The 21,244-nt window shown below is 42.8% G+C and overlaps 1 protein-coding gene across 6 annotated transcripts in view; it reads left to right on the top strand.

Annotated features, from left to right (window-relative positions):
- The window catches only part of PIP4K2A (phosphatidylinositol-5-phosphate 4-kinase type 2 alpha), a 179,438-nt gene that overhangs the window by 116,288 nt on the left and 41,906 nt on the right, over nucleotides 1–21,244 (top strand). For 5 of the 6 annotated variants that reach the window (XM_024253924.3, XM_054522052.1, XM_054522053.2 and 2 more), the window contains exon 4: nucleotides 6,352–6,504. The exons of the other annotated variant lie outside the window; for it this stretch is intronic. In XM_024253924.3, coding sequence (XP_024109692.1) covers nucleotides 6,352–6,504 — 153 coding nt within the window. The remainder of the gene's footprint in view (nucleotides 1–6,351; nucleotides 6,505–21,244) is intronic. 6 annotated transcript variants of the gene reach the window in all.

Below are 21,244 nucleotides of genomic sequence, written 5' to 3'. Positions count from 1 at the left end.
CAGCCCCCAATTTTGAATTTAAATAATGTCACTTTATTGCAGACCATATAACTCTCCAAGTGTGTCCATGACAAGGAATTTGTTTTTTAATGAGAGATCTCTCCAAAGCCTGGGTGGATTTCACTGGGTAATTTTATCTGGCTGCTTTCTCATGAAGACAGACAGGTAGATAAGGGTAAATGTTCCAGAAAGTGAATATTTTACTTTGGAGATGAAGAGGACTAAACCAGCCCTCTAAAGGGTGTTTTTAAGGCCTTAGGTAGGATCAGCTTCATCTCAGATTTGCCCTTTTAAATTAGGTGATTGAGAAGAGAAAGAATTTTTCTAAATGGTGCCTTCTGCTAGGCCTTCGTTTTTCCATGCAGAGCTGGTCTTAACTTGCAAATTTCGTCTTAATTTCTTTTTTTCCTGTTCTCGTTTTTTTTAATCCTCCCAGCTTAGTAGTATAGAGAGTGCATATAGAATATAGAGTAACCCAGAATTCAGCACTCCCAGTACAAAAGATTACTCCTTTCAACTTTGGCATTCTTTGTGAAGAAAATCTATGGAGTTTTAAGCAGAAAAAGTGGATGGGGCAGTTTTCTAAAGGCAGAAACCAGTGACAGGAGGAAAACAAGAACCTCCAACAATTCTCAGACCACATAAACTAATTTAAACAGACATGATGCAGTGTGCCACACGGTCAGAAATGTGAAGAATTCTTAGGGTTGACATTGTTACCACAGTCAACAGGACTCACAGGAAATGCTAAGTGCTGGTCCTCCTTCAGCCCTGTGTTACGCTGTGTGAGTGCCTGACTCTGGGCCCAGGGCTCAGCAGCACGGTCTTCCTGTCCTGAAGGCTTATTCCACAAACACATCTGTCTCAGCTCTTGCCTGGAGAGAAGACAGCTCCTACTCTTCCTACTCAGTTAATGTAAAGTAATGAACAGTCCTAGAATGAGTCCAGATAGCTTTGTACACGTTAATAAAAGTGTAAATAACAGACTCCGGACTGCATTAGCACTGTGGCTGTTATTGATATTTTCTACACACTTTACTTGGCAAAATCGAAAACCTAAAGACAGGTTTGGTTTTGTGCCAGCTGGCTCACACTCTAAATTGGCATTAGAAGGTGTATGTCACTGTAGAAAAATGACTGTCCCTTCATAATGCCCACCATACTCTGGATACCAGGTAGGGAAGCAGCATGGCAGGGGGAGATGGAGGCTCTGGGCAGGGCCCCTGCAGGGCACTCCATGTACACCAGCCCACCTGATGTTGGAGAACTGAGTTGGGCAAGTCATTTCTGCTCTCTGGCTCTGTTTTCTTATCTGTATATTGAGTGGTTTGGAATCACCTCCAAGGTTGCTTCCAACTCTAATGCTCTTTGAGATTTATTTATACATGGAGGGACCCCTTGGGGGCACCTGAAGGTCACTCCCAAGCTCTGTTTCCATCAAGGGACTCCCAGCTTGTCCAAGCATCCAACATCATGCTGTGATTCCTTTTTCCTTTGCAACAAAACAAAGCACACTGAGGAGTTTCTTATTCAGTGTCAATGGATAGACTGTTTTGAGGCAGCACAGCGACTGTGTTGAAGATATAAGACCTCCTTCCCTGAGCTCATGTGCTTGTTGTAGCTGACGTTGTCCTGAATACATCTGGAATCTGTGAAGTGTTATTTTCACTGCATCTTCTCTTTCATCTCAGCCCAGGTGTCCTAAACCATCATTAGGCCCCTGCCGAGGTGATGGTTGTACTGTCTTCTGATCGGACTCTGTTTCTTGGGATGGTTGTCCTGAGTCACCTTCTGAGGCCCATGCTTTACAGCATTTCCTAGAGCAACGAGTTGTGTCTTCGAGTAAATCCCTTTTTTTTTGAGACGGAGTTTTGCTCTTGTTGCCCAGGCTGGAGTGCAATGGCACAGTCTCAGCTCACCACAGCCTCTGCCTCCCAGGTTCAAGCGATTCTCCTGCCTCAGCCTCCCGAGTAGCTGGGATTACAGGCATGCCCCACCACACCTGGATAATTTTGTATTTTTAGTAGAGACGGGGTTTCTCCATGTTAGTCAGGGTAGTCTCGAACTCCCAGCCTCAGGTGATGTGCCCACCTTGGCCTCCCAAAGTGCTGGGATTACAGGCGTGCCCCACTGCGCCCGGCTGAGTAAATCCATTTTTAGAGTCATAAAAGATCCAAGGTAGAGGTCTAATTCAGCCTGTTCTCTCCCCAGGCTTATTCTCCATCACTTTATAGACCCGGAAACTGAGGCTCAAAGAGACTAAATGCAATCTACAAGAACTGATGAATGTTCTAGATCCCAGACCAGTGCCCTCACCATTACACTGTGCTGCGGGGTTTTTTGTTTTGTTTTGTTTTTTGTTTTGTTTTGAGACAGAGGCTCACTGTGCTGCTCAGGTTGCAGTGCAGTGGTGCGATCTCGACTCATTGCAATCTCTGCCTCCCAGGTTCAAACAGTTCTCGTGCCTCAGCCTCCCGAGTAGCTGGAATTACAGGCATGCACCACCACACCTGGCGGATTTTTGTGTTTTTAGTGGAGACGGGGTTTCACCATGTTGCCCAGGCTGGTCTCGAACTCCTGGCCTCAGGTAATCCACCCACCTCAGCCCCCAAAGTGCTGAGACTACAGGCATGAGCCACCGTATCTTGCCTGTGCTGCCTTTAAAAACACACGTCTGCTTCATGCCGTGGAAGAAGGCAAGAAAGTAAATGATAATAAATAAAAGTACATAAATAATTTTACTTTATTTTAAAGGCTACAAAAAGTCTATGATTATAATGACAGAAGTTTAGTCTTATCTTTGTAAATCGCCCTTTTTGGTTAGTTCAGAGAAAGCTTTAGACAGGAATCTTAGGCACATTGCTTGGCTCCACTGTACACTAGTTTCTTTATCTTGAGGTGGGAAAAATGGATCTGACTTTTCCTCTCTTACAGGAATATTGTGAAAATAAATATGAAATAATGAGTTGGATTTTTCCAGGCCTTAGAATCATTCCAAGGATCAGGCATTTTGTATGGAATTGCATTAACTCTTTTGATTTCCTGCTTATCAGATAAGGCTTTTAATACACTTGATTTATGTATTTTTATATTCATAGTGATATGAAAGGTACATTCTATGTTTTGACACAGTGTTCCTAACTTCATTGGTTATTTCATATTCATGATCCTTAAAAATATTCAGATAGTGTGGGTTGGGGCTACTCGTGGATTATTAAAATGGTGATTTGAGACAGAATCAAGATTCGAATTTTTAAGGTTTTATATCCCAGGGTGAAGACATGGCTGATATCCTAATCCAGTGTCTGCATATATGATTATAATAATGCCTTTGAAACTGAAAGAAAAGGCAAAAACTGGGGAAGAGGTAGTATCTGAGCTAAGGAGTTCCTACATTATTTGGTTTTACGTTTCTAGCCCTTTATAAACCCATACGTTGGGCTGGGCATGGTGGCTCATTCCTGCAATCCCAGCACTTTGGGAGGCCAAGGCAGGCAGATAGATCACTTGAGGCCAGGAGTTCGAGATCACCCTGGCCAGAATGGCAAAACCCTGTCTCTACTAAAAATACAAAAATTAGCTAGGCATGGTGGCACATGCCTATAATCCCAGCTACTCAGGAGGCAGAGGCACCAGAATCACTTGAGTCCGGGAGATCAAGGCTGCAGTGAGCCAAGATCGCACCACTGTACTCCAGCCTGGGCAACACAGTGAGACCCTGTCTCAAAAAATAAAAATAAAAAACCCTGTACATTGTATTGGTACTTGTACATAGTATTGTTAAACCCTTCTTTAATTAATTAGTAAAGTAAATGCCATGAATTATTATTCTGAACTATAAAGTTTCCCACTTTAATTGAACTAGAGGTGTAGAGAATATAATGGGAAAGGCATGAGTGCTGGTAAGTCTGTAATTATAATGTACTTAATACACTAGACTTTACATGCTGCATGCCAGTAAAACACAGCGTAAACACCATTCTGTAGACCTTGGTTCTCACGTGTGGTCTGCAGACCCACTCCAGCAGCAGCATCTACTTCTGAAAATGCCCCACCCCTGACCTGCCGGATCAGAATCTGCATTTTCACATGATCCCTGGGTGATTCAGTTGCTTGTTAAGTTTGAGATGCACTGACTATGCAGCTTTCGATTTTATTTCACCCTGTTGGCCCATGAGAGAACGTTATACTGTCCTATCTAATGTGCATAAGAAAACGATCTATGAAACTGAGGCTGCTGGAATTCTATCCTGTGCTGAATACAGTTCTCCTTTACTATTCCCCATCCCCCCCAAAAGTTATTTTACACGTATTGTCAGTTTGACAGAGTTTAAGGTCTGTTCCACTTGGTCTGCTCCACCTGGCTTTCATAAACTTGATTGTTCCCACTTTGATTTTATGCCCGAAGATAATTTGCAATCTTACAGTTCCTAGAGTTCTTGTTTTATTTGGAAGCAGTACCCTTTTGCAAATTAGTGATTGCAAGAAAAAAGTAAGACCACTAACAAAGAGCAATAATTGCTTTTTTGGGGCTAGCATTTAAAACCCCACAAGGGGAAATTCACTTTGATTTTCTTCCTTTTTGTTCTAAGTGGGAAGTAGTATAAAGGAGATCTTGTTCATGTTTTAGGAAAAAAACAATGTAATTAAGAATTAAACTCTTGTTAATGTAGGCATTTTCATCCTGAAAGTCATTTTTATCATTCTCAGTCTATCTAATAAATTTCAGTTGTCTTAAGAATAACTGAACACTGCCAAGTCTTGCTGTTTAAAGTCATTGGGGATTATGTAGATTTTTTTTTCCTTCTCAAGTTTTCTAATAAGCTAAGGAAAGCAAATTCAGTTACTTGGTGGCCTGGACTCTGCATCTGGCAGGTGCGGCTGCTTGCCTTCAGATCAAGGTGTGCTATTGCAGAATTTGTGATCCACCACAGGGGATGCCAGGGTGGTGAGGTGAGAATCCTGGAAGATGAAGATTTGCTCATGGGCCACTTTTCTCTTCAGGTATAGGTAGGGCCTGCATGAACCCCTGCACTGCTCTAATTGATTCTACCTCAGGTGGTTCAGTCATGTTGATTTCATCTAGAAAGGAAGGAAAGGATAAAGAGACTGGAATATACTAGACAGAAAGGCACTCTTTCTTTTGCAAATCCATGGGCAGAGCTATCTATCACCTGCCTCTCTGAAGGTATCCATGTTCCCTTAACTTGACAGCATTTGGCCGCTGAAGCCTTTGAATGCCCACTTCAGAGAGTAAGTTAAAGAGAGAAAGCATCTTTGCCTTTGAATCCCACACAGGCCATCCCACAGGGCCAAGCAAGGAGTGAAAGTCACTGCTCAGGAGCAGTCGGCAAGGATGGAGACGAGGCTTCCTTGGGGCCAGGAGTTTGCTAGACCCCATGGCTGGATGGCCATTGTCAAGAGGTTGGGACAAGGAGGAGGCTTCTTGGAGGATGAAAGAAAGAGGAGATCTGAATGGAAGAGTCACATGGGAGGAGAAGGGTAGACCTGTCTAGCCAGTGTCACTAGCATGAACCAGATCTTGGAGTGAATGATGTCAGAAGAGCCCCTACTCAGAGCCCCTCCTCATCCACCCTCCAGGAGATCAGTAGTTCTCAAAAATGGTGGTAGGGAGTGGAGGATGGACCAAATTCAAATCGCCTAAGGAGGAGCTGTTTTAGAAGACACTCTCCCAGGCTCCTGCCTCCTCCTCCTGGGGCACACAGGTAGCATAGTCTGCAAGTTAAGTACTTTACTAGTTGAGTAGTTTACTAGTTGAGAGTTTGGATTCTCAGCCAGCCACACTGGAGTCAGAATTCTAGCTCTTCCCTTACTAGCTATGTGCCCTTTGCCCAGATACTAAGCCTCTCTTACCCCATCTCCTCATCTGTAAAATAATGATGATAGCAATCGTAACCATTGCATGGGAATGTTATCAGAATTGGGGGAAATAATCTGTGCAAAATGCTTGGCATGATACCTGTCATGTAAGGAAATGCTCAGTGACTGTAAAATTTTCTTTTATGACTGGAACCTAATTTCATTCAGAAGAAAACTTTGAGAGCTTGTCCATCTCTGAAAAGAACTAAGTGATTAAAGTTACTTTGATTATAATTCTAGACATTAGCCTGCTTTAAGGATATTAGAATCCTATGTTTTCATTTCATCTGAAAGGCTTGCAGTGTGAGTTATGATGCATGTAAAAATGTTGTCATCCTACTTATCAATTTATCCCACACACAAATGTTTTTGAAAACTTACAATGATGACAAATTATCTGGGAATCTGAAAGCCACACCTTTAACTAGTTATCTTCCCCCACTTCCTTCCCCTCTTACCCCACCCGGGAAGAATTCCCTGACCAGGAGCGCACCCCTCCCCAACGACTCCCAGGCCCGCAGTGGAGCTCGTTTTCACACTTCCTACGACAAAAGATACATCATCAAGACTATTACCAGTGAAGACGTGGCGGAAATGCACAACATCCTGAAGAAATACCACCAGGTAATTTTTCTTGATCTTTATTTGAAACTCCGAGAAGGTTAACATGCATAGTGATTTCTCACCAAGGCCAAAGATGTAAATATATAGTTAGAGAACAAGAAGAACACATTGCACATAAAAATCTCCTCTAACCCCCTGTTCTAAAATTATAGTGGCCAGATTCCTGGCAGTTAACCTTTAGGCATGCTTATGCTATAAAGGTCATTCATTATTTATATAACACTTTTAACCTAAATACTCTTGTATAATAGTTTCAGTTATCACTACTCTGATTTTGAAATCATTCAGCTTAAGATTTGGCAACTTTGCAGAAGTTTTTGCGTGTGCCAGAGATTAGGTGTTGACCTCTGAATATGTATCCATTTACACCTCCAAATCCCATTTTGCTGTCACTGGTTCTTCTGTCCTGGTCCCAGCAGGGCCCACCCCATTCACAATCTGCTACAGAGCAAGCTCTCTGATTTTAGAAGGTGAGTGTTGGTCTGCTTCTTGCCCCCTTTTCATCCCCGAGAATAATTCCGTTGTAATCACTGGAGGTAAAGTAGACCATCCTTGGGAGCAGCAATCTGTCTCTCCTGGAGTAAATTCCAGCACAAGCTTCTCTGGTAGAGCACATGTTCCCAAGGCCCAGCCTGCACTGTGAGAGGCCTCCTTCACCATGGAGTATAAGAGCATGAAGTCCAGCATTGGACAATCCTGGACTCAAATCCCAGCCCTGTCACTTAGTAACCATGTGACTTCTGGTCTTGGTTGTTTTTTAGAGACAGGGTCTTGCTCTGTTGCCAGGTTGAAGTGCAGTGGCGTGATCACAGCTCACTGCATCCTCAACCTCCTGGCCTCAAGCAGTCCTCCCACCCCAGCCTCCCAAGTAGCTGGGACCACAGGCATGCACCACCATGCCTGGCCAATTTTTTTAAGTTGTGTTTTTATAGAGGTGGAGTTTTGCTATGTTGCCCAGGCTGGTCTTGAACTGTTGGGCTCAAGCAGTTCTCCCATCTTGGCCTCCCAAAGTGCTAAGGTTACAGGTGTGAGCTTCCACACCCTGCCTGGATTTTGAAGCCACAGTTTCTTTGTTTATACAGTCGGGATAATAATAACACCTAATATGGATTCTAAAGATTAAATAGGAAATTGCATGTCACGTACTTAGCACAGTGTCTGTCACACACTAGATAGATACTCAATGTGTGGTGGTGGCCATAGCATTGCTATTATCAAGATAACATCTATGGTATAAAAATAACGTAATAACTAAGTCACTTGGAGAAATTGTAGTCATATGGTATGAATATGTCTGCTGTTGCAACATCCCAGGAATCATCTTCACAACTGGTGTTTAAAACACATACACACATTGTTGCTTTTAGGATCTTTGTCAGCTTGAGCTATCATAAAAAACCGTTGAGCTGTCATAAAAAACCGTAGACTGGGTAGCTTAAATGACAGAAATTTGTTTCTTACAGTTCTAGAGGTTGAAGTCTGAGATCAGGGTGCCAGTATGGTCAGGTTCTTCCTGGTTTGCAGACAGCCAGCTTCTCACTGTATCCTCACGTGTGTTGGCAGGGGCAGGGTGGGTGGGATAGGATCAAAAGCATTCTTCTATCACTTCAAATAAGGGTACTGATCACATAATGAGGGCTCTAACCTCATGACTTAATTACCTCTCAAAGGTCCCACCTCCTAATACCATCACTTGGGGATTAGGGTTTCAACATAAGCATTTTGGGGGACACAAACTTTCCATTCATAGCAGAGTCACACTGTGTTTTTAACTTAAATAGCTCCCAATCCCCCAAAGGTAAAAATTGGCTGCACAAAGGGTATTCAAAATAAAGTGCCGCAGGCCCTGAATATATTAATAAAAGGATTCTCGAGTACAAACAATCACACTTATTAAGTATCTGCTTTGAAGGCAGCACTGGCCTGGACCTGTGAGCTCCTAGATGTCTGTTTAAACATCCCTTTAAAAGCATTACTTTATGTTCATGCATGATGCTCTAATATCATGGATTCTTTCTTGGCAGTTGCTTATTCTTCCAATCTTTGCAAATATGATCAATTGCATTTTGCTTGCAGTGAAGTCTATAAAAATCTTTGAGCTATATTCTGTTTCTTGAAACTTGGTACTGCCTCTAGTTTGTTTTCTAAAATCATTAGCCTCTAAATTCATTTAATATCTAATAAATCTTTTATAATATCTATTCCTTTTGAAATTTGTTCTACACTGCTTATGCTACTGCCTCTTATTCTAAAGGAAATTTTAAAGTGCCAGGATGCTACCTGTGCGGGGGAAGACATGAGGCTCTGTTATCTGAATGAATTGAATTACAGGTTGCAGCTTTTAACTGTTCACCTTTTAAACTGTCTACTTTTTCATTTTTTCCCCTCTGGAAATTGATATCATACTTATGCATTCTTTTTGTACTTTCTTTCAGTTGTCTCAGAACATTCAAAGCAAAGTGGTATCTCATGACTGATGAGAGCATATTGTTCTAAAAAATGGCTATGATAACATGCTAATAAAATGTGACACACAATTGAAGTATCAACTTCTTGATGACAACTTTGAGTTTAGCATCCTTTGACTTTACAAAAATCACGATTTGAAATGTTTTCTCTGGGGTAGTTATTGTAACATAACATAGGGATTTGACATATCCCCAGTGTTACATAAAATAAGTGTGGGATCAAAATAAGTCTATTGACACCTGCCAGGGGCTTTAACAGTATAAAGACTTCCTTTTGTTCCACTGCTACAAAATTGTTATCTTCTTGGTGTGTTCTTTATTCAGAAAAGTCTCCTTTATCCAACATCTATATTTTTTCTTTTTATAAACAATATTTTAAATATAATTTGTAGGGTCTTAATGACTGAGAATCACATTATTGATATAAATTATTTAAATGGCACTAAGTTGAAGTCAGGAGACATAGATCCTAACCTGTTAGGAACTGCCTCTTGGATGATCTCTGAACTCAGCTTCTGCACCTGCATTTCATTCATTCATTCATTTATTCATGTATTCACTCTTGACCTTATTCCAGAAAGGATTTAAGGTGGCCTTCAAAGAAGTTGGAAATACAAGCTAGAATAAATGAAAAAAAGAAAAGGAAGAGGCAGAAAGATAAAGGCACAGAATGGAGCCTGGAACGAGCGTAGATATTCATGCCAAGATGACCGGCATGCTTGATACTTTGAGTCTGTTGCCAAGGAGAAATGTAAGTGGTCTTGGTACTAAGATCCAACAGGGTTGACTCTAAGGAGGTCCCCACAGAGCGGACACAGGACACCTGACCTGATAAAACAACATCCTTGCCACAAGCTGAGAAACATACAAGAATGTCAGAGAACTTAAAAAAAAAAATTGTCCGTATAGGCTGCTAATTATCAGTATAGGCCATGTATAAATACAGCCACAGTTGCAGCATCATTTGTTTTGCTAATTTGTCCATTTTTAAATTACATTTAAACAAAAACAAATTAAGGACAAGGAAATGTATGGGTGACACAAACGTTGACCATTAAAGATGGACATGCCACTCGTATACATCTCAGCAAAATCTCACATAGAAGAGGTTTTTAAAAATACAGCAGCAGTGAAGAGTAACAGTGTTAATTCCATGATCAGAGAATTCCACAGAAACCTCATAAAAGGTCTCAACATTCACACAGCTTATTTGATACTGATGTATTCGGGGGTGACCCCTGCTAGGCTCACTGAGGGCAGGGCTGGGACCCTGCTTAGGTTGGCAGGTGTTCATGAAGGAAGATGCAGTCCACCGAGTCAAACATCACACCCGCAGCAAATTAGCAAAGGCCACACCGGTGTGTAGTTTACATTTAGTAAATGCTGTTCTACAGAGAAAGGCTATAATGCAGACTGGCTGCCTAGCGCTCTCCCATTCTGGCTTCTATTTGAATGTTCTTCAGGCCGTTCTTCTTGTATGCCACTTCCAGACAAGATTTTGATGAATATTACTGGGTGGTGGGCTCAGCCTGGCATGTCCCCGTGTGATTCTGTGTGACCGGACACAGGCCTGTCATTGGTAAACCCAGGGAGGCCTGTCAAGCTTTGTGTTTCTCTCCCTGTGGTTTGAGATGCTTAGAGGTATTTGAGGTATATGTCAGGCCTTCATTCCTGCTTTATGTTGGCCTAGAGTACTTTTAGGGTTTGTATCTAAGAAACTTTCTGTCTCCTGCTTCAGTAGTCATCATCAGTTCTTCTGTTTCTTCTTGCTTGTTGTTGCTCTTACCTTGGAATTCTCTGGGCTTCTGAACCTTCCAAATCTAGACAAGTAATGCAGGTTATTCAATTGCATATCAGTTGATGAGAGGCTCTCGTAGAGGGTTTCTCCCGTGGAGTGAATTGTGTGGACTTTCTGACAACTTTGGTTACCCAACAGCCCTTTTTTTTCTTTTCCTTTGTTGTTTTTTGTTTTAAGGAAATGCAGCCACAGTTGGAATTATATTCTTGACAGTTAAAATTGCCCAAGGCCAGCCTCTAGAGAAGTAGAACATGGCTAGTTATTTGAATACTTGAAAAATTCTTCCTAGGATTAATTTTCTGACACACTGACCTTCCCAGCAATCTGGTGTGGCAGGTGATTCAAGAGCAAGGACTTGGAGCCGGCCAGCCACCTTCCGGTCCCAGCCATGCCCCTGGCCAATGGCATGACCTTGGGCAAGTTACCTATACTTTTGACACCTCTTGGTCTATAATATTTGGATAATAGTACCCTCTTCATTTGGGTGTTGTGCTAATTAGGTGAATTCATATTTATAACATGCTCAGAGCAGTGTCTAGTATATAAGAAGTGCTAAATGGGCCAGGCGCAGTGGCTCACGTCTGTAATCCCAGCACTTTGGGAGGCCAAGGTGGGTGGATCACCTGAGGTCAGGAGTTCAAGACCAGCCTGACCAACATGGTGAAACCTCATCTCTACTAAAAATACGAAAATTAGCCAGGCATGGTGGCATGTGCCTGTAGTCCCAGCTACTCGGGAGGCTGAGGCATGAGAATCGCTTGAACCCAGGAGGTGGAGTTTGCAGTGAGCTGAGATTGTGCCACTGCACTCCAGCCTGGGTAACAGAGCGAGACTCCGTTTCAAAAAAAAAAAAAAAAAAAAAAAAGAAAGAAAGAAAAAGAAGTAGTAAATGGTAAATGAGTGACTGAATAAGATTTTTAATTAAATATCGTTCTTGTATTTAATTTCGTGTACCTCAGTGTTGAAATCATTCTAATGTGGCATTCAGTCCTTAACTCTTTTAATCCACTAGGGGGCCTGGTTTCTGGTAGACTGTGGCACTGATGCAGAATTATGAAGACTTCAGCCATAAGGAGTTAGATTTTCCCCCCAAGTTCCAGTATCTTGCTCTATTCTTTATTTCCTGCCCAAATTCTACCCTAGCTTTCACTCTGTGCAAAGAAAGGAAAGCATCATCTCTCAGACCAATGGAGAATTCATGTTAAGCACAGCAAACTTTCATAAATTTTGTTTACTTCATTTGATTTTCTCTTACTTGTAGTTGGGAAAATAATGTTTCGCTATAAATATCCTTTTCACATTTCTGTTAGGCTGTAAGAAACTCAGGTCCTATAAATTATGATTATCAGCTGATTAAACAATGTTAGAACATTCAAAAAGGAAAAAATGGTAAAAAACCTATTTGCTTACTTGAATATCTTTTTATCTTAAGTTGACTGAATTTTTTTTTCCCCGCACTGCCCTGAATTCATTGGGAGCTTTGGTATCATGTAGCTTCAACTTGAATTAAAATCGAAAAGTATTGACTGGACACAGTGGCTCATGCCTGTAACCCTAGTGCTTTGGGAGACCGAGGTGGACAGATCACTTGAGGCCAGGAGTTCAAGACCAGCCTAGCCAACACAGTGAAATCCGGTCTCTACTAAAACTACAAAAAATTAGCTAGGGGTGGTAGTGTATGCCTCTAGGCCCAGCTGCTCAGGAGGCCAAGGCATGAGAATCTCTTGAACTCAGGAGGCAGAAGTTGCAGAGAGCCAAGATGGCGTCACTGCCCTCCAGCCTGGGTGAGATTCTGTCTCAAAAAAAAAAAAAAAAAAAAAAAAAATTGAGAGGCATTGTTGGTAACATACCTCCCTGAAGTTGTATAGGACTCACAATGTAACCTGAGGGAAGCTGCATGTAGGTGATCAAGAAATACCTTATGAAAATATTATTGAGTATTTTAATAGCTTTTGAAATGCAGCATTTTAATTTACTTTTTTATTTCAAAGTGACTGAATCGATAAATTGGTAAAATTGATAAAAAAAGACTTAAATTCCTTTCTTATCCTTTGATTTGGGGAAACAATATCTTTAGTTGAATCCAGAAGTTTTGCCCCAAAATCTGAACTCCCTGTTAAATAAGCTAATTAGCACCTCATATTTCAAGGATTTTAGGGTGAGCATGTGACTTCTTTGAAATCTCGTCATAGTACATCTGCTTATCCTTTCCTGAAGGTCAGGGACGTTGGTGTTACTATTCAAAGGACAAGGCTTCGGTAGAGCAAAACTGAGAAAATAGGGACCATAAAAGCTAAATACAAAAAAGAGTGCAGAGGGTTATAGCACCAAAAGAGAAGAGGTTCCACGTTGTGTCAGTGCTTCTTAGACTTTCATCAGGGCTCTGACTGGGTGGGTCTGGAGGGGCTGTCGGGGAGTCTGTGGAGGCCACCTTTCTACCAGGCTCCCAGGTGATGCTCATGTGCCCCCTGTGAGTGACACGGCAGCTCCTATGTTCTAGAACAACAGAACATTCTGAGCACTCAGTTCTGAATCTGCTCTTAGGCTCTTTTGTTCGTTTTTCTGGAGGAGTGATCAATTAAAATTTGGAAAGTACTTGGATATTCTCAGTCCTGTGTAAGTATCAGATTATGAGACTAAACACAAGCTCCCAGTAGACCCTCTGCTGCCATTGTAAGCTGCAGACACGTCTTGCTTCTCTCTTAGAAACAGGGGAAGGTATTTGTCATCTTGGGAGTTCCTGTGGCCCAAGGAATGTCCCGAAGCTTGCCGATGGCATCATTTGTAGCCCTTTGTTCCCAATGTCCTCAGCCATTTCCCCCTAGTTTCATGGGGAGCTGCCCAGCACATTCCCCAGCAAGCTTTTCCTGCAGCACTTCTTCTCCAGGGTCTGGAAGTTCCACCGTCCTTTTCTCTTTCAGCCTCACTTCTCTCCTTCTGTTTCTCCAACAAGTACGTCTTTTACATGCTCATCCTGGCTTCCCCATCTTTAACTTTTCCATTTTCCATCTCCAAACATCTCTGCCCAATTCTGGGTGAATTCTTCAAAATATATCATCCAGTCCTAAGTGTCTCTTCAACTGTTATAATCCTTTTTTTTTTAAATTTCAACAATTATCTTTTTTATTCTAGAAGTTTTCCAGACGATTTTTCAAAATCTGACCGTTCATTCCTGATAGTTTCTTGATTTTTGCTCATCTCTGAAATTGCATCCTTTGTTTCTTTAGACGTTTTGTACGTAACTATTCAAAACTCACTCCTGAGAGTTCCCACCTCTGTAATTCCTGGGGGCCTGAATTTGTTGTCATGGTCTGCCAACTCTCACACACAGTGACTTGCCCAACCAGATGCTGACACAATTTGGGGTCGAGATGTTGATCAGGATCAAAGCTTATGTAGGGAAGAGGAAAGAAGTGAGATTGGGCAGAGGGAGAAGTCAGACTGCCATGCTGGACCAGTCAAGCCTCGGCTAACCTGGCAGGGCACTATGGAACATGCCCCTAGAGGCGCCTATGTTGGGCCAAAATGACAGGCTGCCCTCAGAAGGCAGACCTGGAAGGAGCTGCCCCTGCAGGCCTTCTGCGGACCGCACACCCTCAGCTGGGCAGCACGACCTTCCCTGGAGGGAATCTGGGCATCCCATCTCTGTGGCTACACTTGCTTTCCTTAGTGTCTCAGAGTCTTGCTGAACTCATAGCTTCATCTTCACCTCTGCAATGTTTGGGAAGGCCTCTGACCCTAATTTGTGGAAGCTCTTTTTCTGAGAGTTTTGTTTCTGCAAAAGAGGAGGGTGGGGATTCCCAGCCCTGGACCCTGTCAGCACCCTTCAAGGTTTTTGCTAGGAGTGGGAGCCCCTGGGCCCACTCCCCCACCGTGCTAATGTCCTCAGTGTCCCTGCACCCATGTGCTCCTGACAGGCTCTTTCTAGCACCTCCAACACTTTGGCTTGGATCCCAGCTCCTCACATGCTCCCTGGGCACACCTGCTCTCGGGTGCACCTGCTCAAATGCTCAGCGCCCCCAGCCCCAGGCATGGGCCGCTCAGGCCCCAGCTCCCCATTGTGTGTGGGGTACAGGGGCCATTCTGGAACCTTCCTGCCTTTGATACCAGCTAAGCTTCCTATCTGGGATGGGGCTCTCCAGGAGGCCTTGGGCTTGTCAAAGCTTCCTGCCAGCGGTCATGCGGGGAGCAGCCATTCTGTGCTTTTTGTAACAAATGGCATCTGTACATATGATAAAGCACTTTATTGTATTTTTTACAAAGTTATTTTATTTTTAATGGTGATGTTATTTGTGAGTCCTTATTATGGTGTGTCACAAACTGAATTAGGCACATCCGTGTGTGTACGTAGGCATTTCTGCATATCTCAGTACTAAGAATTTGTGTAAACACTACAGAAGAATGCTTGTTCCTTTTAAGCTTGATTTTTATCAAGCTTAATTAAGAAAAGCAGTAAAGTTTCATTTGTTATGTTATTTATTTGTTATATTTGTTAGATTTGCGTAAATGTAGTCATCCTTTTTTTTTTTTTTTTTTTACTTCAAGACGATTTGAAATCAAAATAAATTATATTAACTGACATTTACAGATCATTATCCCCAAACATACCAAGACATCCACTCAAAGGAAGTTGTATCATTTATTTATTTATTTGGTCATTGTACACCAGAGCAATCCATAATTTCAGGCTGCCTAGACTTCTTTCTTTTCTTCCCTTCCCTTCCTTTTCCTTCCCTTCCTTTCCCTTTCCTTTTCTTTCATGTGAAGTATGTTGTAGGAATAATCTATAAACATAGCCCGTGGCACAGTAAGGATTACAGATAATTTAAACTTTCAAAAACATTAAATGAAACAAGACTTTACATTGAAGTACTAATTTGATGCTATATTAAATTGTCACTTCAAGCTTTTTTAAAAAATGAGTGAAACATGATAATAACAGCAATTCCCGAAAGCCAGAGCCCAGGTTCACACTATCGTGCGGAGATATAAATATTTATCTGTTGCAGTACATCACTTAGAACCCTTTCTGCTGCAACCTTCAGTCAGCTGTGAATCTCTTAATGGCATTTCATTCTCCATGAGAAGAGCAACAAATCCTGGCTTCATAACCCTTGTTATTCTCGGTGAGTGCCTAAGAGCAAAGGAAACCTAGGTCTGGTGGCTGTTACGTTTTATGTTTTTGAAAGCCTAATTCCATGACTAATTTATCATTGCATTACATTTCTAACAAGCCCACAGTAGTACAGGAAAAAGTTCTGAGGGAGAATTAGGAAGGGAGAAACTTTACCTTTGTTGACATCATTTATAAGTAGATTTTTTTTTTTCTTTTTTGAGACAGGGTCTTGGTCTGTAGCCCAGGCTGGGAGTACAGTGGCGCAAACATGGCTCACTGCAGCCTCAACCTCCCAGCCTCAAGTGATCCTCCTGCCCCAGCCTCCCAAGTAGCTGGGAATACAGGCATGCACCACCACACCTGGCTCATTTCTTTTATTTTTTTTGTAGAGATGGGGTTTTGCCATGTTGCCTAGGCTGGTCTCAAACTCCTGAACTCAAGTGATCCTCCTGCCTCAACCTCCCAGTGCTGGGATTACAGGCGTGAGGCACCATGCCCAGCTGTAAGCAAATTGTTTTTTAAAAAAAGACAGAAAAAAGTGAAAACTGTTAGTGTTGGAAATGCATGTTACAGATGAGAAAAATTAAAAAATAAAGCCAGCAAATAGTAAAGTTTCTGAGAGTACTCTTAGAATTACCAGAAGCTATTATGTGGTAAGTAATGAAGGGAAGTGACAAGAGGTGGCCAGCTATGACAGTGCAGAAGTGAACAGTACTTAATAAAAGGAATATTTTAATTTTTTTATTTTATTTATTTTTTTTATTTTTTTAGAGATAGGATCTCCCTGTGTTGCCCTGGCTGATCTCGAACTCCTGGGCTGAAGCACCCCTCCTGCCTCAGCCTCCCAAGTAACTGGGCAAAAACAATATTTTAAAATGCAAGCATAGGTAATGCAGTGAGTTTAACACTGAGAATAGGAAAGCTGACCCCAAAAATAAGTGTGATTGACTTAGCTACATATAACAAGTATAAGAATAATTGGTGATAATCAGGTTCACTTTTATAAAGTTTGAGAGTAGATTTTCAGCACCTATTCAGATGGAAGCTCAATGCCATGGCTGCATCGCAGGCATCTAGAAGCCTCTGCTCCAGGTGCCAGGCAGAGCTGCTGTTTGATGTGAGCGGAGGGCTTAGCTACAGGTGACCTGCAGAGTCAGACAGGTGGAAATGACAGGTGAGCATTGTGCCACCAGGAGGAATGCCTCAGGGGAAAAGCCCTACTCGAGGAGCCGCTGAAAGGAACACTCTTCGGTATTGTGTTCATGCTGCCTGTGCTCTCACAGGAGAATAAACCCACTTATCTGGTATGTGCTCTTAATTTCTGAGGCACACACGGGACAGCCAGCGTTGTTCAGTGTTTGGTCCATTTGCAGCCTCATCTGCCTTGGGACTTCAAAGTGGCTGCAGACAGGAGTTGGCAGACTCATTCATTCTACAAAGGAGCCTCCCGAGCCGCATTAGAGCACTGCACCTGTCGAGTCTGTAAAGCGAGACATTACCATCGCAGAAAGGGACAACTGTGTTGATGACGTCCTTTTGCCAGTGGGGAAGGATTGCCTTGTAGCCACATCTAGACCATGGTTGAAAATGAAAGAAATGCACCTTTCCTAAACAGTGGCCCCAAGGGACTGCATTATAACTTTGGCATTCTTGTAATCTGGAAGTTAAACATGTGGAAGAGAGGAGGCAAAGGTTCCTCAGATTGTCTGTGGTTGAGCCAGCAGTGTTTTAACAAAAGGGTAATAGATAGGATGCTTTAAACTCTTACAAAGAAGAGAGTGACCGGGTCAAATAATAGTTTGTTAAAAGCATGGCATTGTGGTGCCCCCAGTACATGCTCTTCTTCTTGCTGTCTTTCTTTTCTTTTCTTTTTGTTGAGATGGGGTTCACCATGTTGGCCAGGTTGGTCTCGAACTCCTGGGCTCAAGTAATCCGCCTGCCTTGGCCTCCCGAATTACCGGGACTACAGGCATGAGCCACTATGCCCAGCCTCTTCTTGCTGTTTTTGAAGCATTCACTTACAAGTTATTTTGTTAATTTATCTATGAGGTTTAAGTTTTGAAGAAAAATGTGCTCATGGTTGTGATCCTAGAAGCAACATAAGATAGAAATAATTTTTTTGGTGTTTCTTATACGTTTATAATAATCTCACTTTAAATACAGAGACACTGCAACATTATTAATTATGGAGAGTCCTTGAAATTGGGAGTCCCCATCATGCATTAAAGATACAACCTGTGTCTCTGAGAGCATTTGGGGCACATATCAGGTGCTCCTGGAAGTCTCCCTCCCTCACCCCTTCCTGTCTCTGCCATCTTCACCCCTCACCTTGGGGCCTTGGCTGCATCCTGGCCCTGCTTGAGTCATCAGCACGTCCTGTTTCCCTTATCTCCACATTCATCAGAATGGGGTGCCTTTTTTTTTCTTTTTATTTTTCTCAGACGAAGTCTCATTCTGTCACCTAGGCTGGAGTGCGGTGGTGCAATCTCGGCTCGCTGCAGCCTCTATCTCCTGGGTTCAAGCGATTCTCCTGCCTCAGCCTCCCGAGTAGCTGGGATTACAGGCACCCGCCACCATGCCCATCTAACTTTTATATTTTTAGTAGAGACGGGGTTTCACTATGTTGGCCAGGCCGGTCTCGATCTCCTCCTGACTTCAAGTGATCCACCTGCCCCTGCCTCCCAAAGTGCTGGGATTACATGCGTGAGCCACCATGCCTGGCCAGAATGGAGCGTCTTAAAGGCAGCAAGTTCCTCTGTTGTTGGTATGGGAGCATCATGTCTAAGCAGTGTTATGCCCAAAGATCCCCTCCCCTCCAGGGGTGAGGATAGGGAGGATCTGGAGGGGAAGGAGGCAGACGTCCTCTAATTGCTGTGCGCGTGATTCTGTGGAGAACACCATTTATCAGCTTTATCAGTGCATACAAACTTTGGGAAATTGAGAGAGTTTTAAGTGTGAATTCTGTGTAAATCATCGGATGTGATTCTTTATTCTTATTCAGTGACAGATTCATATCACTAGGGTTATGATTCTGCTCCACCCGTTTCCTCAAAGTTCTATTTCTCCCGTGATGCTAGAGAATGAGGATACGTTGCGTGGTACAGTTTACATGTGCAGTAATAGCCCCAGAACAGATAAACCGTGACCATTTCCGAATTCTCCCCCAAGTTAACCATGTGACTGCCTTTTTTTTTTTTTTTTAAGATTAACACCCTTAAACAGTTGCCCTCTTTTCCTCCTTTCATGCCCAACATATGCCTGCTTTTTTCCTACTTATTGTGTAAAGTTCATTTGTCATGGCCATCGTGAGAAAAATCTAGGGCTTCCCTTTCATCATAAATGACAGGTTTTTTTTCTGCTTTCAAAATCTAGAATTTTCATATTTACAACACCTGGAGGTAAGGGTCATGGTGTTAATTATAAAGAGAACAGAGAGAGTAGGCATCTGTAGGAAACATCTGGAGTTTTTTAAATTATTTGCTGCATTCATTTATTCAACAGTTGTATATGAAATGTTTTTTACACATGAGGTCCTGCTAAGGGTAGTGCTTGCCACCTTCGTGGAGCTTACATTTTGCAGGAAGCCATATTACACTAGATGAATCCTGTATGGATGTGCAACTCAAAAGAAAGGTTGTGGACTGAGAGTCATAAGTTTGGGGGTTATCAAGACACAGATAGAAATGTAAACAAAAGGTGTGGATTAGGTAGCCTGTACACAGTGAAGAAGAGAAGACGAGAGGACATCTAGGTCAGGGCCCTGACAATGGGCATGTAGAGGAGGAAGAATTGGCCAAAGAGCAGGAAAGATGGAACGGAGTAGGAGGAGGACTGCCAGGAGAACACAGCATCTCAGAAGCCAAGGGAGGGAGCAAGCCCCGGACGAGCGCTGTTTGCTTATGGGGTTCAAGAGAGAGAAAGGTGGAGAAGCATCTGTCAAATTTAACCACTCAAAGGTCATTGAGATCTCAGGGGGAACAGTTGCTCTGAAGGGATAGGAAAGTAAAATCCAGAGCAGGATGAGCTGCAGAAAGGATGGGAGTTACAGAGCAACAGAAAATAAGTGTAGACAGCTCTGCCAAGAGGCCAGTCAGGAGAGAGACCAGAGATGGAGAAAGACATGGAGTCAAAGAAGGGTTTGTGTTTCTTTTTACTTTTTATTGTAAAAATGTTCAAACGGACAGAAAATTGGTAGCATATACCCATCACTTAGATTGAACAATTATTAACATTTTACCACATTTGCATCATTTTATTTTTGCAGAAATGTTTCAAAAGTAAATCACAGACACATTTCCTCCGTAAATACTTTGATATGCTTCTCTGAAACATATGGACTTCTCAGGTTAAGAAAATTGCCAATAAATTCCTTCCTATCACCAAATATCTAGTGAGTGGCATAATCACATGTCCCCAGTCGCCCTCAAAGTGTATATTCAAGCCAGGATCCAGGCAGTGCCAGACCGTGCATTTCTGCAATTGAGAGGGCGTTTTGTGTTTTGTTTTTGTTTCTTTCATGAGAGAAACTTTAGCACATTTAAGCGCTGTTGAGAAGCTGCTAGTGGAGGGAGAGAGGTTGAGGATCCTGGACTGAGAGGGAGGATGCCCAAGAACCCGACAAGACGGGTCCCATTGTGACTGGAGCGACCACTCTTAGAAGGGGATCCACCGTGCAAGCACTGAGTGTCTTTGCCTGTTTGTGTTGCTGTGAGGAATACCTGAGGCTGGGTGATTTATAAGGAAAAGAGGTTTATTTGGCTTGTAATTCTGCAGGCTGTACAAGAAGCATGGTGTCAGCATCTGTCTCTGGTGAGACCCTCAGGAAGCTTCTACTCATGTTGGAAGGCAGTGGGGAGCTGGCATGGCTTGCCGAGAGGCGAGGAAGGAGAGTGGAAGGCCATTTTCAATAAGCAGTTCTCCCCATGGCACCAAGCCATTCATGAGGGACCCAACCCCATGACCCAGTCACCTCCCACCAAGCACCACCTCCAACATTGGGGATCACATTGCAACATGAGTTTTAGAGGGGACAAATATTCAAACTGTATCACTGGGAGATGGGGCTACTCGAAGCAAGCCATTCCCCTCCCATGGCACCCTTTTCCACCTGAAGTAGGATAACTTGCATACAGACAAGAACCAGCTGTCTCCGCTCCCTGATGCAAAGTCAGCACCGCTCATGGTACCAGGCATATGATGGATGCTCAATACGTATTTTTTAAGTGAATCTATGAACACTTTTTTGAGACAGGAATTTGCTCTGTCGCCCAGGCTAGAGTGCAGTGGCACAATCTCGGCTCACTGCAGCCTCCGCCTCCCGAGTTCAAACGATTCTCCTGCCTCACCCAGCCTCCTGAG

The sequence above is a fragment of the Pongo abelii genome, chromosome 8, assembly GCF_028885655.2.
Source record: "Pongo abelii isolate AG06213 chromosome 8, NHGRI_mPonAbe1-v2.0_pri, whole genome shotgun sequence".
In the NCBI taxonomy this organism is placed as follows: Eukaryota; Metazoa; Chordata; class Mammalia; order Primates; family Hominidae; genus Pongo; species Pongo abelii.
Note: the sequence above shows the minus strand (reverse complement) of the source record. Positions and strands in the feature narration are given on the sequence as shown.